The sequence below is a fragment of the Vigna unguiculata genome, chromosome 2 (assembly GCF_037176805.1).
Source record: "Vigna unguiculata cultivar grain cowpea cultivar isolate G323 ecotype 2 chromosome 2, ASM3717680v1, whole genome shotgun sequence".
NCBI lineage: Eukaryota > Viridiplantae > Streptophyta > Magnoliopsida > Fabales > Fabaceae > Vigna > Vigna unguiculata.
Genome location: NC_140793.1, coordinates 35,932,270 through 35,949,980, shown reverse-complemented (window position 1 = coordinate 35,949,980; position 17,711 = coordinate 35,932,270). Strand labels below are relative to the sequence as shown.

Here is a 17,711-nt window from a genome sequence, read left to right as displayed (position 1 = left end):
AGTCAATGTGAAACTTAGATTCATATATATATATATATATTCATCACTCTTTTTTAAACCTGACACAATTATATACATATGGACAACTTCTCTTTGTACATATGTTTATTGTATTTATTTTAAACAAAATTATGAAGACATTTGTTTAAATTTAAAACTTATCAATCTCAAAATTTATAATTAAACTTTAACTAAAATGCTGCAACCAATCACCTCAGTTAATAATTATAATGATTTTTTAATTAATAATAAAGAGTTTTAATAATTAATATCCTAAAAAGACTGATTAAATATAATTAATATATATTAAATTTTAAAAAAATCATTATTAACTGAAATATTAAATAGATTTTGATTTAATAATTATTAATTTAAAAAATATTTTTGTATTCATAAATTTTATTATATAAATTTATAATATAATTAATTAATAGAATCAATTATTTTAATTTTCAATTTAAAAATAATAAAATCAACTGTTATTCATTATATACTTTTAGGATATCGGTTAACATTTTCCGGTAATAAAAAAATAATCTGACAAGTACAGAAAGGAGTTTAAGAATTCCTCTCATAGTTAAACTTTGTTTGGATTTTGAGCATATTTTTTTAATTAAGTTATTTTTCAAGGTTTAGTTTTTAAAACTTTTTTCCTCTGTGAAAATAGTAAGATATATTTAATTATCATTCAATGTTTTAAATAATTTTTTATTTTTAGTTTTATTAAAAAATAATACCTTATAACTATTTTTTTCTAGTCAAGTTTACACGATGAGGTGTTTTTTTTCTTCAAAGAAATATTTAAAAATTATACATAAATTATTTTATTCATTTTTAAATATTTTTTCACATTTTTTTGGAAGATTAAAACCTTTTGTATTGTGTTAAAGAAAACGATTACTAAACCCATATATAATAAAAGAAGTGACTAAAAATCATATTTATATTAATTATTAGTCTAAACTATGTACGTTATTATTAAAAATATATCATCATCATATAATAAAAAAAGTCTTGTTAACTATAAACCCGTTTTTGCAGATATATATTTATCACCAACTGGTATTAAGTTATTACACTGTTTTAGTAATAATTTTCAAATTCCGTTGCATTTTATTTTTGAATTCACATCTCATTACACATAGATTTCAGACAGAAAGTGCTTATTTTTAGGTTAACGGTTCTTAGATAATTATCATTATATTTTTACTATTAATATACTACTAACAATGATTTTATGATTGAATAACATCGGAACATACCCTGTCTGTTCAAAAAAATTGTACTTTTTGTCTTTTCATCTTCATTGTTATGGTTGGCAAAAAATCCTAATAGCAGTTTTCGTTTGTTCTTTGTTGTGAATGATTGCCATCAAAACTCTGATCAAAGGGAATGAGCACAGTTAATTGTGCCTCCGATTTTACCCTCGCCGGAGCTCCGATGACCCGCCCGGTGTGGCCCCGGTAACCTCTCCGCAGATTCACGCGCCATGGAACCGATTCGCTTCGCCACATTTCAATCGTTTCAAATTTGGAAATGAAACTTTAATTGTGATCCCCAAAGGCGGTTTTTGAAATGGAAAAAGAACCGAACTTGGCTTCGGAGGGTATCGCCAACTTGAAAATTGAAGAGAGCAAAGACCAAAGAGATTATGGATTTGTGTTCACATCCAAACAACGCAATTCTTTTTCAGGGTCATCGTTACCTGAGTTTAGGGCACCGCCAATCAAGACTAATCTCTTTGGTGATGCTAATGATAAATTCAAATTCAGTGCAAAGAAGGAACAAAGTGGCACCCCTAGGATGAATAAAAGTAGAGCAAAACAGAAGTTTTCCACCCCTCTCCAGGGACATGACTTTCTTTGGAAGACAAAGATGGGCATGTCACCAAAAAGCTATGTGACATCCCGAGAATCATCTGGTCTTGGTTTGGATAGGATTGGCAACAACACACGCATTCATCAGTTGTTGAATAAGAATGAAAGTGAAGCTGTAGGTACAGAAACAGAGACAAAGGAGGATGTTTCAGAGTGTAAAGATTTGGATAGTAATTGTGGTGATGATGATCCGAATGATAAGATTGAAAGTGAAAGCTTGAAGTCTGCGAATGATGAAGAGGGTATAACAAACAATGGTGATGGCTCGGTCCTTCTTGATTGTGATTCAGGTTCAAGAAATACGAGTGGGATTGGTTTCACGTTTTCTGCTGAAGTGCAATCACCTAGCCAGAAACGTCCTCCCAAAAAGATGAATTGGGCAAAAGCTGGCCAAAGTTATCTTGATTCTTACAGCTCCTCTCCTATTTCATTATCATCGGTGACTGGCTCACCATTTTCTGGAACTCCCTCTCCTTTCACACCCGAGCAAGGTCAGAAAACTAAAGCATCTTCTCCTCATTATAAAACAAGGGGTTCAGAGGTGAATAAGGAGCAAGGGATAAAGGAGGTACTTGCTACCATTTCTGCTTCAACCATTGCAGATGAAGAGGCCTGTGAAAAGTGGCGACTCAGGTTAGTTTGTACATATATTTTTAGTTTGCTTGTTATCACTTGGTTATATGATATGTTCTTAGTTTTAAAATATTTGTATCAGATAGACATTACATAATGGATTTATAGGGAAAGTGGACACTCAGGAAAATGGGACTTGCATGATGCAAGCAAACAAAAAGTTTAAGTAGTTACTTTCATTTTGATAGCATACTCACGATACTGGATATGCTTTGTAACAGAGGAAACCAAGCCTATAAAAATGGGAATTTGTCTGGGGCTGAGGATTGTTACACACAAGGAGTTAACTGTGCTTCTAATGAAGCATCTCAGAAATGTCGCCGGGCGTTGATGCTATGCTATAGCAACCGTGCTGCCACACGCATGTCTCTTGGTAGGATGAGAGATGCGATAGAAGATTGTATGCTGGCTGCTGAAATTGATCCAAATTTCCTCAGGGTGCAACTTAGAGCTGCAAAGTAAGGTCCCATTTTGATTCAAATCTTTGTGGATAGGGATTTAAGTTGTATGTAATTAATTATTTAGGCTAAGGCATATCGATATAACATTTAAAAGTAGTGTTTTCTTGAGTGAATCTTGGGTAGAAAACAGTTGGATTGAAGCTTCAATGGGGGTATGGTTGATGGATGGTAATGGTGATTTACAGGCAATAGGTGATTGGTGTCTGTTTGCCTGCTGAGCAGAGTCTCCGGATTAATGATTTATGATGTTGTATTCATTATTATAGGGTAAATTGAAGTAGGCATCAACTAGGGTTTTACAATGTGAAAATTAATAGTGTGTCAAAGGAAATTATTAGATATGAACAGGCATTGTAAAAGTAGAGAAACAGAAAAATGCAACTAGAGAGAGGAAAACAAACCCAAGTTTTGAATGTAGGAAAACATAATCAAAAAGATACAAAATGGTAATATTTCTAAATAAGTAATATGCATATCGATATTGATACCTAGTTCTTGCATTCCAGCCATTACATTGTTTTAATTTTTATAATCTTATGTTGGAGATGTTCTGGCTGTGGTGGAAAGTTTCATAAAATTTCAAAAGGACTTTTGGTTAAATGTTCTATTTAGTCTATATGTATCTCTGATATTGTGAAAATTGTATTATGCTGGTTTGCTGTAGGATAAAGCATGTTGGTGGCGTGTTTAAGCACATTGCATTTGTCAACTAAAATGCTCAATATTTAGTAATTAAAATAGATGATGTATCCCTCAATTCGTTTCTTTTCATCATTTTTAAGTTGTTTCCTTGCTTTGGGAGAAGTTGGAGATGCGTCAGAGTATTCCAAGATGTGCATGCAGTCAGACACTGATGTTGGTGTAGATAAAAAAATTGTCGTGGAAGCCTCTGATCTCTTGCAAAAGACGCAGGTTTGACAGTTTACAGTTATTTCGAAAATGGATGGCATTGATCATTAGCTTTTCTTTTTCACCTCTCTCTTCCTGAACTGATAACAACCTTTAACTGATGGCAGAAAGTGTCGGAATTAATCAATCATTCTGAAGAACTTATGCAAAGAAGAACAGCTGTTGATGCAGAAAAAGCTTTGGAACATATAAATGAGGCATTGGCGATAAGTTCGTACTTTGAAAAATTGCTTGAAATGAAAGCAGAGGCTCTTTTTATGGTCTGCATTTCTGTCTTATAATATGCTGGCACTTTACTAAAACTGTCAAAGTCAGCGTTAAGCTGTTTGTGCAGTTGAGCCTGTGTTGGATAACTTTTGCTTTAACTGTCAGCTATGTAGATATGAGGAAGTGATTCAGCTGTGTGATGAAACCTTTGGTTCTGCCGAGAAGAATTCATATCCTTTGGATGCTGATTGCATAGTGACAGATCTGGACAGTGCACAGCTTTCAAAAGGCTTCTATTTCAGGTTCTGGAGGTGCTCAATGATGCTCAAATCCTACTTTCACCTAGGAAAACTTGAAGAGGGTCTTTCTTTGTTGGAGGAACAAGAGGACAAGGTATCAGCCATGAACAAGTAAGTATTATTAACATTGAAAACTGATCCATTCACCTTTCTACGGTCGATCCTCAAAAGTACATTGAAAAGGAATAAAAAGATGGACATATTTTGATGGTGATACCTATTTTTAATATGGATATCAGCTTTGATAATGTCCCTGCAGGAGTGGAAGCAAGGTTTTAGAGTCCCTAATGCCACTAGCTGTAACTGTACGTGAGCTCTTGCATCATAAGGTTAGCTTATTCTGCATTTCGTGATATCTCTTACATGATTTTTGTATACCATCATCTTGTTTGGTTAACATGGAACTGTGTCACAACTCATAAGTGTCAGGGAAGTAATAACAGAACTTTTTGCATCTCTATTCTTGTCTGATACAACTTTTCCCTTTTGTCAAAGGACACACAAGAAGTCATTTATAAGCTACAATGCTAAATTTGTTATCTTCAAAGCACTCGTTCTCTGTAGTTGATTTGTTTTTGTCGTTTTACTGTAGCATGAAAATTTCTTATGGTAGGACTAATGCAAAATGTATTCAAATGTAGACTGCAGGGAATGAAGCATTTCAGACAGGAAAACATGAGGAAGCTGTCGAACATTATACAGCTGCTTTATCAAGTAATGTGGAGTCTCGCTCATTTACAGCTGTCTGCTTTGGTAACCGTGCAGCTGCATATAAAGCATTAGGTCAAATTACTGATGCCATAGCAGATTGCAATCTGGCCATAGCTCTTGATGGAAGATACTTGAAGGTTTTCTCTCTTCAAGTGAAACTAATTTTTTTTAGATCAGAGAATGATATCACAAGGAGAGATAAATTGACATATACAGGATTAAACTACATAGGGTTATCTCCTAACAAAAATGAAAAGTTGTCACTTGTTATGATATTGCTTTCTCATTGGTTATATAAGTGGCACATTTGCTTTTCAAAAGTTAAAGCTTCCTCAATCTGGCTCAATTGCTGTAACATTTCACTTTTAGCATTTTTCAAATACTAGTTTTTTACAGGATACTAAATAACTTGTTTGGATTAGTACTTCATCTTCACATTTGTTAAAACGATTTGAGGATAATGTATCTATATATATACTGTTCCAGGCACTTTCCAGGCGTGCAACTTTATATGAGATGATCAGAGATTATGACCAAGCAGCGAGTGATATAAGGAGAGTTATCTCTCTTCTCATGAAAGATAATGGGGATAATAGCAATCAGCATGGCATATCTGATAGATCTGTCAAATATACCAATGATTTGAAACATAACCAAATTTGGCTTTCCGAAATAGAGGAGGAAGCCAAAAAGGGGATACAACTTGATGTGTACATCATTTTGTAAGCTCTTCTACTAATAATTATACTTCTTTACCATTACTTAGTGTCTCTAATCAGTATAGCTCCATTCTCTTTTGTTGATTCAATCATCTGTTTGTGAGAACAGAAGTGCCAGCATTTTTGTATATGTAGGGAAATCTTTCTTCATAATTGCCAGAACATCAGAGAATCAGATCTTCATAAACTCAATGTCTAGGTTGATAAACTAAACAAGTTTTATGTTAGAATTTGTCATCAGTGGAAGTAATGTTTAATGTGTGACAGAAATAACATGCTGTCATTAGAGAGCCTTGTCTGTTGCAAATTTATCTTGATATTATCAATCATTTAAGGCATCTGCTGATTCAGATTGTGATGGCAGAGGAGTTGAGCAACCTGTTTCGTCATCTGAAATCAAGAAGGCCTATCACAAAGCCGCACTTAGACATCACCCAGACAAGGTTGTTTGATTAGTCTCTTCTCTTTGTTAATTCCTCATATACATTAGAAATCATTTTAACTATTTAAGTACCATGTAGGCTGTCCAATCTTTGGCCAAAAGCGACAGTGGAGATGATCAGATATGGAAGGATATTGTTGAAGAAGTATGCAAAGATGCTGATAGACTTTTCAAAATAATTGGAGAGGCATATGCAGTCCTCTCAGATCCTGCCAAGGTATTTTCTGCATTTTCATCTGACTGGTGTAACTCTACAAACTTTTGAAGAGTATTTATTTCTTCATTATTCCCTTTTTGCAGCGATCACAGTTTGATTCTGAAGAAGAAACAAGAAATTCTCAAAAGAAACCCCAAGGAAATAGCATGACTAGAAATAACACCATGGATCAAACTGAGAATAGGAGACACCGGAAAGGGGTTTGGAGATCATATGGTAACACATCTTTCAAAGATTCTGAAGCTGGCCGGTCAAGTAGGCAACAATAAGAAAACAAAAGTTGAAAATTTTAGTCCATGGCTGCATCTTCACTGCAGTCTGACTCATTGAATGAGGTGAAGATTGGTGGTTTGTTTCATCTTTATGCATTTTATACCAACATGCACGCAGATTTGAGACTGAGACCAATGACATTGCAGTTGGAGAAGCTTGGTTCTTGGAATTTCTTTGAGATATTGGAAGAGTTTTTCTTCTGGCATGCAGAAGAAGATATCATGGTTGCGCTCTATATATTTATTTTGCTTTTTTCTGTTTTTAACTACTGACAAAATGCTTGGATGATAACAAGCAAATGAAAAGAAAGTCTGAAAATTGTTTGATTTTTTTGAGGTGTGTAAAGATCTTTTACTATCAGAAAGTTTGTATACCCACAAACAACCAAACAGACTACATTAAATTGTGTAATGTAATTCCACATGAAATTTTTTAATGACCTAAAGATGTGTTGTCCTTGGATCTATGCAAAGATTGTACATTTACATTTTCTCCTAAATATGTGTTGAATTTGCAGTTGAATTTATGTTTGGAATCTCAAGATCAGAGAACCAATATATAAGGGTTTTTTTTTTTTCTCTGTATGTAAGATATATTTCAATATACTGTATTTCTTATTATTTTATACTAATATTCTTTTTACAATTGAGTTATCATAGATTCAAAAGACTTAATAAATTCTTCCTGATTTTTATGAAAATACTATAATAAAACTGATGTGTGTAATTTATTTATTATTTATTTGATACTATATTAGTTTTACCATTTAGTTATTATAAATTTAATATGGTCGGCCATATATTTATAAAATTATTATAAATTATGGGTATTTATAATTTATTTGCTATGAATACTATTTCTACTATTAACTTGTGATAAATTTAAGAGATTCATATCTTATTCCAAATATTTATAGATTTTGTGTGTGAAGAGACACTGAAAGTATTATCCAATCCTATATTACATAAATATAACACTTTTGCATATCAGATTATATAATTCCAAACATTTCCAACTAGTTTAATCTACTGTATCTTTAAATTCTGTAATCGGAAACATCTCTCAGATTGTAGATTGTGTAATCCAAGACATATCCAAAACTTAAAGTGATAAAAAAAAAAAAAAAGTCAACCAAAATAATGAACTAGAATCACCATAAGGATATAAATAGTATTTCAAAGAGTATGGGTTGCATGCGGAAAGTATGAAAGTGCTGAAAACACCTTATTTAGAAATTCACTGTTCTTCTTCCTCCTCTTCGTGTTAGGGTTTTGAAGTAGATTCTTCAGCTACTGCTATCCTTACTGTCACATAGATAAATTTGGATACCATCTACACAAAATTTAATGTGAAAATAATATTTATTTTACTTTCTCTGTTAATATTAATATGGGTTTATATGTTCTATGGAGTACAGAAAAACATAACACTTGATTTGTTTGAAGTTTGAAAATAAATAAATAGCAGTTAAAAGAATTAACAAAATGGGGATGTAGCTCATATGGTAGAGCGCTCGCTTCGCATGCGAGAGGCACGGGGTTCGATTCCCCGCATCTCCATTTTAGCTCTTTTACTACCATTTTCATCTCATTTATTTTAACTTTCACTAACTATAACTTATTTATTTATTTCATTCACTTTTATTTATGCAATTATCTTTTATATTAATTAATATTTTTGTACATAATATTATAATGCATACGTACTTATTTATTTAAAATCATTCTTGGATTTTTATTTTAGTTTATTTAATATTTATTATATATATATGTAAAATAAAAAATTTAGATGAAAATAAGCATCGTTTTTTAAGTTTGATGACAGTTTAATTGAAAACAAGTTAATTATATTTCTATTAAAATATGTATTAACTTAAATATAATGTGATTGCATAAAGATAACATTTTTCTTGAAATAAATTACTTATAATTATATATAAATAGAAATACAAAGTAGCGTTTTATTTTAATAGAAGCTAAAGTTTCTGTCCTATATTTTTATTCTGCTGTTTCTTCGTATCGAATTAAAATTTAATTTGTTGCGATAATTTTTTATTTCGTATATTAATTTAAATATAATATATTTTTAATACATATTTATTTATATAATTAGTTAGCACAGTGCCATGATGAATTATTAAGCTAGTGAGTGTATATATAGATTGGTTCATGTTTCGCATCAGAAAGCGACCTCAGTAATTTCCTGGATCTGAAGTTTTCTGCTACCAAATACCAATAAACCACTTCGCCATTAGAGCTTCATTTCCATCTTAATTAATCTCTTCTGGGATCTCTTCCCTGATTTTCTCTTCTCCAAGGTTCACACAATTTCCTTTACCATTTATTCCTGCATTTTATTTTATTTTTCTTCTTCATTATATCCTATTTTAGTTTTTTAGCCCTTTTACCTTTATTATATAAGCTGAATCTCAATTACAAATAAAATTTTTGGGCGAATCAAACCGTGGAGAGTCAAATGCTGAATGGGCATTGGCATGTGTTTAATACAAAAGATGGTTTTTGCCTCTAAATTGTGTGTGCGGAAGGTTATTGATTGAGCAGGAGTACATACTTTGCTTCACAAGAGTGAAGTTTGAGTGCCAAAAAACTTTCTTTGTGTATTCTGGGTATTTGTTCTGTAGGGATCTCAGTTTTCAGTTTTTCTTAATCTTCATTTATTTTGCAGCTTATGTATGTAATGCAGCCATTGGGTTGTGGATAATGGTTTTTCAGTTGTTGAATTGTGTTATTTGTTAACAATTTGAACCATAAGATGTTTTTTTTTTTTTTTCTTTCTCTCTGCTGTTTGGGAGATTTCATGGACTATTGGTCATACTTCTTTTTCTTCTTGAACTGTAGGGTGTAATGGCCTCTGAGAGGGAATATTTTGATAGCTCTGGACCCTTACATTTAACATGTGTTGACTGGTAAGATCTTTAAACAAATATTCTAACTAGTCTTTTCTTTTTTTTTGTTCCCATTTTGTTCTTACATAATCTCAGTTGTTCAGTGTTGTGCATTTGTTCATTTGCCTTCAGTGTTATGCATTACTGCAAATTTTATGTTTACATCAAAATATCTGCAAATAAATTGTGATATCTGTATCTTCTTTGGAGATTTTACAGAGTACATAGTATAGGCTGATCAGATGACTAATTTATTACACAATAGGGATGAATTCGTCAGGACTCTAACCACATACAAAGTCAAATCATGCAACGGTTTCTTCATAATTTTTTTAAAACTAGAAATTGACACAACTAATAAAGACTTCATCTTTAGAAGTCATCAGAGTGACATCCAAGTAACCATGAGATTTCCTAGATGTATGAAATGTGTTTTGGAATAAGTTTTTCTTTGGAATGTATTTTCCAAAACAAATATAATACCTATCAAAATGTGTTTGTCGGAACACCATGAAATATAAAAAAAAGGTTACTATAAAAAGAAAAAATAAAACACCAATATCCTTAGATTCGAAACGGTTTTACTTGGAAGTCGGTACACGACGACTCTTAAAGCTGAAATTGTTATTACTCGTGCTGATTTTTAGTTTTAAAAAATTTATGAAGGGACTAATGCATAGTGCCTTTACTTTAAATGTCTGATTTTCGGTTTTAAAAAATTTATGAAGAGATCGTAGCAATGCATAACGACTTCACTTTATATGTATGCTAACGACTTTACTCTTGCTATGTAAAAAATTAGTCTACTTACCCCTTTTGTAATTTATGTGAATTCCAAAAATTCCATCACTGTTTTCTTTTTGGCTGGTGGGTTTTGTTAATAGTCAATAGAACATTCCATTATGCATAGGGATAATGCATATCATCGAAAGTCAGTTGCTGCTAGTTTGGTCCAAGGTGTTTATGTTCTAGAAAAGGACAGACAAGATCGACGAGAAGGTCCAAATGCTCTTGCACAGCCTTGGTGGGCGTTCTTCCATTTTCAGTTGCTTCGAACACTTGTTGACGATGTTGATTCTTCCATCTTTGGCGCAATTTATGAGTTCAAGCCTCCAACATCTATATGCAATGACACTTCACACAGAAGTCCATGTTATGTGATTGCATTCCGAGGGACTATAACCAAAGCAGACTCAGTTTCCCGTGACATTGAGTTGGATATCCACTTTGTGAGAAATGGACTTCATCAGACATCACGCTTTGAGATAGCTATCCAAGCTGTTCGAAACATGGTAGCTACTGTGGGTGGTTCAAATATCTGGTTAGCTGGTCACTCTCTAGGATCAGCAATGGCAATGCTGATTGGGAAAACCATGGCCAAGACAGGCGTATTTATTCAGTCTCTTCTGTTCAACCCTCCATATGCATCTGCTCCAATTGAGAGAATTAAGGATAAGAAATTGAAACACGGGCTTCGATTTGCTGGCAGTGTAGTAACAGCAGGACTTGCCATTGCTATGAAGGCTAAGCAGAAGAAGAGTCTGTCCTTTGATCCATTTTCTGCTTTGTCTGCCTGGGTTCCATGCTTATTTGTGAATCCATCTGACCCTATCTGCTGTGAGTATGTCGGATACTTTGAGCACAGAACAAAAATGGAGGAAATTGGTGCAGGAACCATTGAAAAATTAGCCACCCAAACCTCCCTTGGTTGTCTACTGATGGGTGCTTTGGGGAAGGAATCTGATGAACCTCTTCACCTCATTCCTTCTGCATCTCTAACTGTTAATCATACTCCTTCACAAGATTTCAGAGAAGCTCATGGGATTCACCAATGGTGGAAACCCGACTTATGCCTGGAATCCAAGCTCTACCAATACTAATCATTCTTGTAGTTGTAATATAATGCTTGGTAGATGTGAATTGAGTTGTGCTATCTCTGGTTTTCCATTTCAAGTCAATTTTTTAAAGTGTGGAATCCTAGCTCTACTACCAAAACTAAATATTCTTGAGATTGTTGTGATTTATTGGTGGATGCATATAGAACTATGTGAAAGCTTGGATTCCTAGCTCTACCAATACTAATAATTCTTCTGGTGGTTGTAAAATATACTGGTATTTAACATTTGTATTAGTTTAATCTGAGCTTTTACGCCATTTGAATAAGATTTTTCTTTCTCTCGTTAAAATTACTTGCCATCACTTTAGGAACATATTATATATCTTTAAGTTTTCCGATTATATTTATGTTGTAAGAAAAAAACACCTCGACAGTTGTTCTTTTAATTATATTTACCTGATCGAATATATTGTGAAAAAAATAAGTTCAAGGTAAAATTTGGAAGATGAATGAAGCTCCTGATACTAATGTGATTACCCTACTGTTACAATAGTTTTACGGTTACAAAACAAAATGAGAAGAAAAAATTAGCAATTAGCAACGAAAGCCTAACACGGATCCATCGGTGAGGGCGATGACGACCCTGCACTCAGCTTTGGCCTCCACGTGGTGACTGAAAAGGTGCAACACTCTCACGCGCCCAGCCATCTCTATTTTCGACTCCATTTCCAAAGTGGGCCCCACATTGCCGGGCCCGTTCACCAAGGTGGGCCCGGGGCCTAAGGGGAAGGACTGGACGGTGAACGTGGCGGCCATGTACTGAGTCCTGCCGGCGGCGATCTTGCCGGCGGGGACGAACATGAAGCCGACCTGTGCGCCGTGGTAGAGAAGCTGGAGCGAGCTGTCGTAGTGCGAGAAGGTGCCACGGTTAGGGTTGCGGACGGAGGCGTACTGAGAGAAGGTGAAGTTGACGGTGCCGTTAGTGGCGGAGAAGGAAGGGATCTGGACGGCGCTGACGGCGATTTTGGGGTCCTGAGGCTTGAACAGCGTGAAGTAAAGGAGGAACACCACGATGAGGAGGAAGATGAGGAAAATGGTGGCCACAAAACACGACGCCAGGTTCGTGCGGTTCTCGGGCTTCGCCATGGCTCTCGGTGTTGGACTTGGAGAGAGAGGAAGTATCTGAGTGATGTGATGAAGATGATGCATGCACCAAATCAAAGCAACACAAAACAAAACAAAACAAAACAAAAGCCAGAATCACATGGAGTGTGTGTAGAAATTTGCAGCGTGTGAAGAGGTGGGTAGGACCATAGCTCATGCTGGTTATTTGATTATTTGTTTTTTTGCCTTCAATCCAATTCTATTTGCGTGGAATTTTTTGTCTTGCAGTGGACCCTTCATTTTTTTAAATTTATGAACTCACTCATGTTTCAGTACATGACAAAGTGTCTATTAACTTTCTCTGGGTTTGAAGAAGTTTATTCATTACATTGATCTCAGGTAGTAGTGGGAGATAGTTTCTCATCAAATGTGATCAAAAGAAGATGAACAATGGTTTTCTTTTTGGAGTGGTTATGAAGAAGAATTACCAAAGGCCATTTTTATCAGACATGAATGAACAAGTGAGGTAAAGATCTGGTCCCATTCCTACTGTAACTTGTAAGCATGAAAGTGAATGATTATGGTTGATTATTTGATTCGAATCTAGGTTATTGGATCGGTTCATTTGATTTATATGTATGGAGTGGCCGATTCAGATCTTAGGGTCATTCATATATTTGATTTGGGGGATTTGTTAGAGTGGTCCCATAGTTTTTTGTCAACTTCATTTTTGAGAAGGTGATTATTTTGTAGTAATTAATTTACTTCTATATTTTTTTTATCTTAATGACCCATTATTATTATTATTATGGATAATATTTATTTTAGAAGAATTCAATTTAAATTGAACTTATACAATTAAAATTGATAAAACAATATTTATAAAAATACTTTAGAAGATTATATATAAAAACAATTTATAATCTAAAATGTTATGTTATGAATTTCATAGATAAACTAATGACAAAACACATGTAGGTTAGTTAATTACTACAGTTATTGAGCCTCTCGCTGTGATTAAATATGTTTATGTTTTACTTGTATGTAATGTAATTTTGAATATCTATGTTTCTGAATCACATTTTCTTTAAATCTCACAAATATAATTCAGTTTCAGTTTCACTTCAATCTTTATAAAAATCAATTCAGATGTTTTAATTAAGCTTAGTAATCCAATTATTTTTAACCACTCTATTAACAATTAGTATTATTTAGACCATCCCATTATATCCCATGATGCAAAAGGTTTAATCACCACTCTTGAAGTTTCTTTGATTTTTAAAAGAACCGACAAGTGTTCTCTAAATAGATGTAAGTTTTCAAATTTTGAATCACAATTTCGAAAAATTCTCTTTTAGATCCTGAAAATGACTAATGGTTGTTAATATGAAGCACTGCCAATCGAAAATATAAAATGTTTTATGAAGGACAAGCGAGTGCTTTCAATATTATAGTGTCTCTATAGTATGAACTGAACAAAATGAGTAGAAATTAAAAAGATAAATGTAGAAAACCTAAAGAAGATGTTTTTTAAGTTGATAGAGAAGAAAAGACTTAGCATAAAGAATAAATAAATAATTAGACAGAGGAAATATGGCAAAGGCAACTTCAGACAGTAGGATGTCTGGTTCATAACTAAAATATGACAAAAATGAAGCATATTTTTGAAAAGTAAAATATGCTAACATATTACAACTATGTACACAAGTCATGCAACTTCTGTTAACCCTCGCAGAAACCTAGAATATATGAAATTTGAATAGAATACATGTTATTGAGACCCTTCAACCTCTGCAAAAGGTCAATACAAGTAGTGAAAAAGGGATGAGAGGAGATGAGAAAGAGGTTCAGTTGAGACCTATATGACCAGAACACCCGAGTCACATCCAAATATGGAGTGCATACACAGTTATGATGATGCAAATATATTTATTGTTATTACATTATATAACTATGAATCCGAGAGAGTCTATTTTGAAAGCTTGTCAAGGCGAGAATCCATGATCTGGGAGACAAATTCAAGAAACACAGATTCCCCCATACCAGGTTCCATTGATTCCTGAGCTTCACAAATAATCTCCTCGATTACAGATTTCTTGTTCATATTTTCCCTACACATAATGCTTCCAATGTCATAGGGACTGAGACCTCTCTCAACCCCTTTCTTCAATAATATTGTGGAGATGCGGAGTGTTCGAGCACACTCTACCGGAACATCCCACCCATAATATTTCAGAAGCTCTATATCTTTCTCAGCATTCAGAGATTTTATATAATGAACTGTGTCAGGAGAATAAGGTTGTCGTGCTTGTGGCCAGTAAAGCCAATCAAATGTGCAATCCTCAAACTGCACCACACACAACACAACAAACATTATAAGATTCTTTCTTTTCTATCAAACACATTATGTTGTATCAGATATGAGAATGAAAATAATGCAGGAGGGGAATGAAACTGTGAAGAAAAGATGAAGAATGTTTACTTTCTCTGGAAGACAGTAGCCATGATCAATGGGAATGAGGGTGATGCGGCCATCAGAATCTTTCCTGAATAATATATTCCCAGCATGTCTATCTGCATTAGCCATTCTGAGATCGAGCACGGTGATCTTATGCACCTCCTCCACAGAAAAATACCTTGGACCAAGGTCCTCACAGTTACCATCATTCTTCATGAAAGCCTGCAATGAACCCACCTTTGAATGCTTTGGGGAGCACTCAAACCCGTCTGGATGGTTAAATTGTTGGTGTAAGCACTGGACCATAACAGTTGGGGGAACCCCGGCAAAGCCTATTGCTTCTCCAGACACCAACCTTGGTCCAGACCTTGGATGATCCAATATATATGCTGCAACTTCTCTCATCGCTCCTTCTCCCACCCTTGTCCCTATTTTCAAACCTTCACCATTGGATGAAACTGGTAGGCCTTGTGGGTTATTCACCGCATTTGGCTCCTCATCAATGGGCTTGAAAACCGAAACATACTCCATACCTGTTGAATCCTGCATGAAGTAAGTCCCACCAGAGCCCTCGGAGGACCTGATAGGGTGATTCCTTTGTTTCAAACCATTGAATGTGGAGCCAATGATGTCCCAAAGGAAAGGAAAAAAATTGACATTAGGATTCACAAAAGCTGGTTCCAACCAGAAATCTCCACTTGGTGGTTCTGTCTTTTGCGTCACCTGATTCCCCCCCACATCCGAGTCATCAGCAACAACCGAAAGCTCCAAATCCTTGTGAACCGGTTTGGCATCAACCTTTGCTGATTTCTGAGCTACCAAATGAATCACACCATTATCAGCGTTGCAGAAGTCACGGAAGAGGCTCTGGTCTTGGAGCTCTTCTCCGTCGCAGAAAAGATCTTGACAACCCTCGAGATCGATGAAATCTTTCCCCTTCTTCTTAATCCGTTGCTTAAGGTACCCCACATTTCTATGTCGATCAATCTGAAACTCAAACTCCTTCCCACCGGTGGTCCTCACAACAATGAAGACCATGTCAGAGAGACGGAGAACCAAGTGAAGAACATTGCTGGCAGTGACACCGTAGTCCTTGATGAGTGCATCCTTGCGTGCAAGCTCTCTGCCATCATGGACCAGCTTGTGCTTTTTCCCCGGAATTCCTTGGCATGTCTGAATCCTCATTTTCACAGAAGCAATCGAATCAGACTCCGACACACGCATCGGCGTCACAGCACCGTCGACGGTTATATATATAAGGATAGATTCGCCGGGGCAATGCCCTTGCCATTGCACCGATTCTTGCAGAGCCGGTCTCACAGCAACATCAGCCGACATCTTTCAAGGTTGTTGGTTTAACAGTTTATGTTTATTTACCTTTTCCCCTAAACTCAAGTCCTTCTCGCTTGAGTTGTTAACGCTAACGTTAGCGGAAGGAACCCATCTACAACGAAGAAGAAGAAGAAGAAAGAAAAAAAAAAAAAAAGGTCTTCCAATCAAAGTGATCGAAAAGACCCAAATAGATGAAAATAAAAAACGAAAAAGAAGAGAAAAAACGTATTTTTTATGGAAAAAACGCCATGCCTACGAGGAAATTCAGGTGCTGTCTGTCGTATAAAATGTATGAACAAATTAGGGTGATGGACACTGAACGAATCTCTCGTAGGAAAGGTTGAATTATGAATGGTAGCGATCGAGAGTGGATTCTTACCAGAGGGAAAGAATCAAGGAGCAACGTCAGAGGCCTGAGAACTTAAATGGAAAACCCAGGAATTGATTCAACTAATTCCTGGCGATTTTTTCGCCTATGTTATCTCCTCCAATAAACTCCTCACTTTCCAACAACAACAAAAGAAAGGGAGAAAACGGTATTCTAACCGTTGGCCTTTTATAAATTTTTTCACCTGTGACACGGAACATTTTTAGATACTGCACACTCTATTTTGTAACCTGGAGCGTTTTGTTTACTTTTCTCACATTAATTAATTCAACATTTACTAATACCAACGATTAAAATTATATATTAAATGTATGAAAATTTGAAAAATACAATACCATAAATCATGTTTGAGCACGTTCATCGCTTGCAGTTTGTAAAGTAAAAAGTGTTTTGGCGTTTGAAATAATTGGAATAAATCATGTTTCTTGGTGTTCCATGATACCATGCATTATGACTCATAGTGCCGTTTAAGGTACACTAATAATGTGATTTAGTAACATAAATAAGTATTCATTAATTTTACTCTGTAGCATCGATCATTGCAACTCATGTGCCCTTGGTCCCACTGGTCTGCCCCCATGTCTCAATCATCAACCATTTGAAATGAACCAAACTTTCGGTCTCTATGAACGGTCTTATTATTATTTTTTATTTTATTCATTTATTTTTTTTAAAGAGATAGAAAAATTATTATGAAATTTGATTAAAAAAGTATGGATTTTCCTTACACAACAACAGCACCAGAAAAATAAATGGCATCTGATTATTATAATTCTCTTTGGGGTAACACCGACCTTAATGTGTTTTTAGTTTGCGGAGCAGTTATGGTCGGTGGACCGTTGCACACGTGTCATGTAGATACTGTTATACAGTGTATCTTTGTCTTTTTTTTTTATGTAAATTATTAATTAATTTGAATAAAAATATGTTGTTCTGTAT

The 17,711-nt window shown here is 34.7% G+C and overlaps 4 protein-coding genes and 1 non-coding gene across 9 annotated transcripts; 3 read left to right on the top strand and 2 right to left on the bottom strand.

Annotated features, from left to right (window-relative positions):
• Nucleotides 1-1,241: 1,241 nt before the first annotated feature.
• Nucleotides 1,242-7,193, top strand: LOC114174071 (uncharacterized). 2 transcript variants are annotated; one of them, XM_028058815.2, is made up of 11 exons: nt 1,244-2,510; nt 2,732-2,968; nt 3,754-3,883; nt 3,988-4,140; nt 4,253-4,497; nt 4,646-4,715; nt 5,028-5,234; nt 5,584-5,819; nt 6,181-6,259; nt 6,338-6,475; nt 6,559-7,193. In XM_028058815.2, the coding sequence occupies exons 1-11, from the start codon at nt 1,576-1,578 to the stop codon at nt 6,742-6,744; spliced, it is 2,616 nt and encodes an 871-aa protein (XP_027914616.1). In that variant the 5' UTR covers nt 1,244-1,575; the 3' UTR covers nt 6,745-7,193. The 2 variants fall into 2 exon arrangements, 1 of the variants encoding a protein (XP_027914616.1); XR_014985892.1 differs by lacking the exon at nt 6,559-7,193 and having other exon boundaries at nt 1,242-2,510; nt 6,168-6,259.
• A 1,041-nt stretch (nt 7,194-8,234) lies between these two features.
• On the top strand, nt 8,235-8,307 carry TRNAA-CGC (transfer RNA alanine (anticodon CGC)). Its single transcript has one exon. It is a non-coding gene; the product is annotated as a tRNA-Ala (tRNA).
• Nucleotides 8,308-8,909: 602 nt separating this feature from the next.
• LOC114171309 (GDSL esterase/lipase At4g10955-like) lies at nt 8,910-11,839 on the top strand. 3 transcript variants are annotated; one of them, XM_028056430.2, is made up of 3 exons: nt 8,910-9,065; nt 9,607-9,674; nt 10,564-11,839. In XM_028056430.2, exons 2-3 carry the CDS (start codon nt 9,613-9,615, stop codon nt 11,531-11,533), a joined length of 1,032 nt encoding a protein of 343 aa, XP_027912231.1. In that variant the 5' UTR covers nt 8,910-9,065; nt 9,607-9,612; the 3' UTR covers nt 11,534-11,839. The 3 variants fall into 3 exon arrangements, with proteins under 3 accessions (XP_027912231.1, XP_027912233.1, XP_027912237.1); XM_028056432.2 differs by having other exon boundaries at nt 8,926-9,065; nt 10,545-11,839; XM_028056436.2 differs by having other exon boundaries at nt 8,926-9,065; nt 10,538-11,839.
• Nucleotides 11,840-11,987: 148 nt separating this feature from the next.
• LOC114171322 (uncharacterized) lies at nt 11,988-12,881 on the bottom strand. Its single transcript, XM_028056437.2, has one exon. The coding sequence runs from the start codon at nt 12,697-12,699 to the stop codon at nt 12,085-12,087; it is 615 nt and encodes a 204-aa protein (XP_027912238.1). The 5' UTR covers nt 12,700-12,881; the 3' UTR covers nt 11,988-12,084.
• A 1,305-nt stretch (nt 12,882-14,186) lies between these two features.
• On the bottom strand, nt 14,187-16,922 carry LOC114171306 (phosphatidylinositol 4-kinase gamma 4-like). 2 transcript variants are annotated; one of them, XM_028056428.2, is made up of 3 exons: nt 16,764-16,919; nt 15,077-16,496; nt 14,187-14,941 (listed from the first exon to the last, which is right to left on the bottom strand). In XM_028056428.2, exons 2-3 carry the CDS (start codon nt 16,388-16,390, stop codon nt 14,564-14,566), a joined length of 1,692 nt encoding a protein of 563 aa, XP_027912229.1. In that variant the 5' UTR covers nt 16,391-16,496; nt 16,764-16,919; the 3' UTR covers nt 14,187-14,563. The 2 variants fall into 2 exon arrangements, with proteins under 2 accessions (XP_027912229.1, XP_027912228.1); XM_028056427.2 differs by having other exon boundaries at nt 15,077-16,922.
• Between the last annotated feature and the right edge of the window lie 789 nt (nt 16,923-17,711).

Bases quoted from the DNA above. Each gene is read 5' to 3' on its own strand.
- LOC114174071 (XM_028058815.2), top strand. From the start codon at position 1,576: ATGGAAAAAGAACCGAACTTGGCTTCGGAGGGTATCGCCAACTTGAAA. The intron at 2,969-3,753 runs GTAAGGTCCCAT...ATCATTTTTAAG, and splicing joins GTGCAACTTAGAGCTGCAAA to TTGTTTCCTTGCTTTGGGAG. The intron at 4,716-5,027 runs GTTAGCTTATTC...ATTCAAATGTAG, and splicing joins GTGAGCTCTTGCATCATAAG to ACTGCAGGGAATGAAGCATT.
- LOC114171306 (XM_028056427.2), bottom strand. From the start codon at position 16,390: ATGTCGGCTGATGTTGCTGTGAGACCGGCTCTGCAAGAATCGGTGCAA. The intron at 14,942-15,076 runs GTAAACATTCTT...TGTGTGGTGCAG, and splicing joins GCTACTGTCTTCCAGAGAAA to TTTGAGGATTGCACATTTGA.
- LOC114171309 (XM_028056430.2), top strand. From the start codon at position 9,613: ATGGCCTCTGAGAGGGAATATTTTGATAGCTCTGGACCCTTACATTTA. The intron at 9,675-10,563 runs GTAAGATCTTTA...CATTATGCATAG, and splicing joins CATTTAACATGTGTTGACTG to GGATAATGCATATCATCGAA.
- LOC114171322 (XM_028056437.2), bottom strand. From the start codon at position 12,699: ATGCATCATCTTCATCACATCACTCAGATACTTCCTCTCTCTCCAAGT.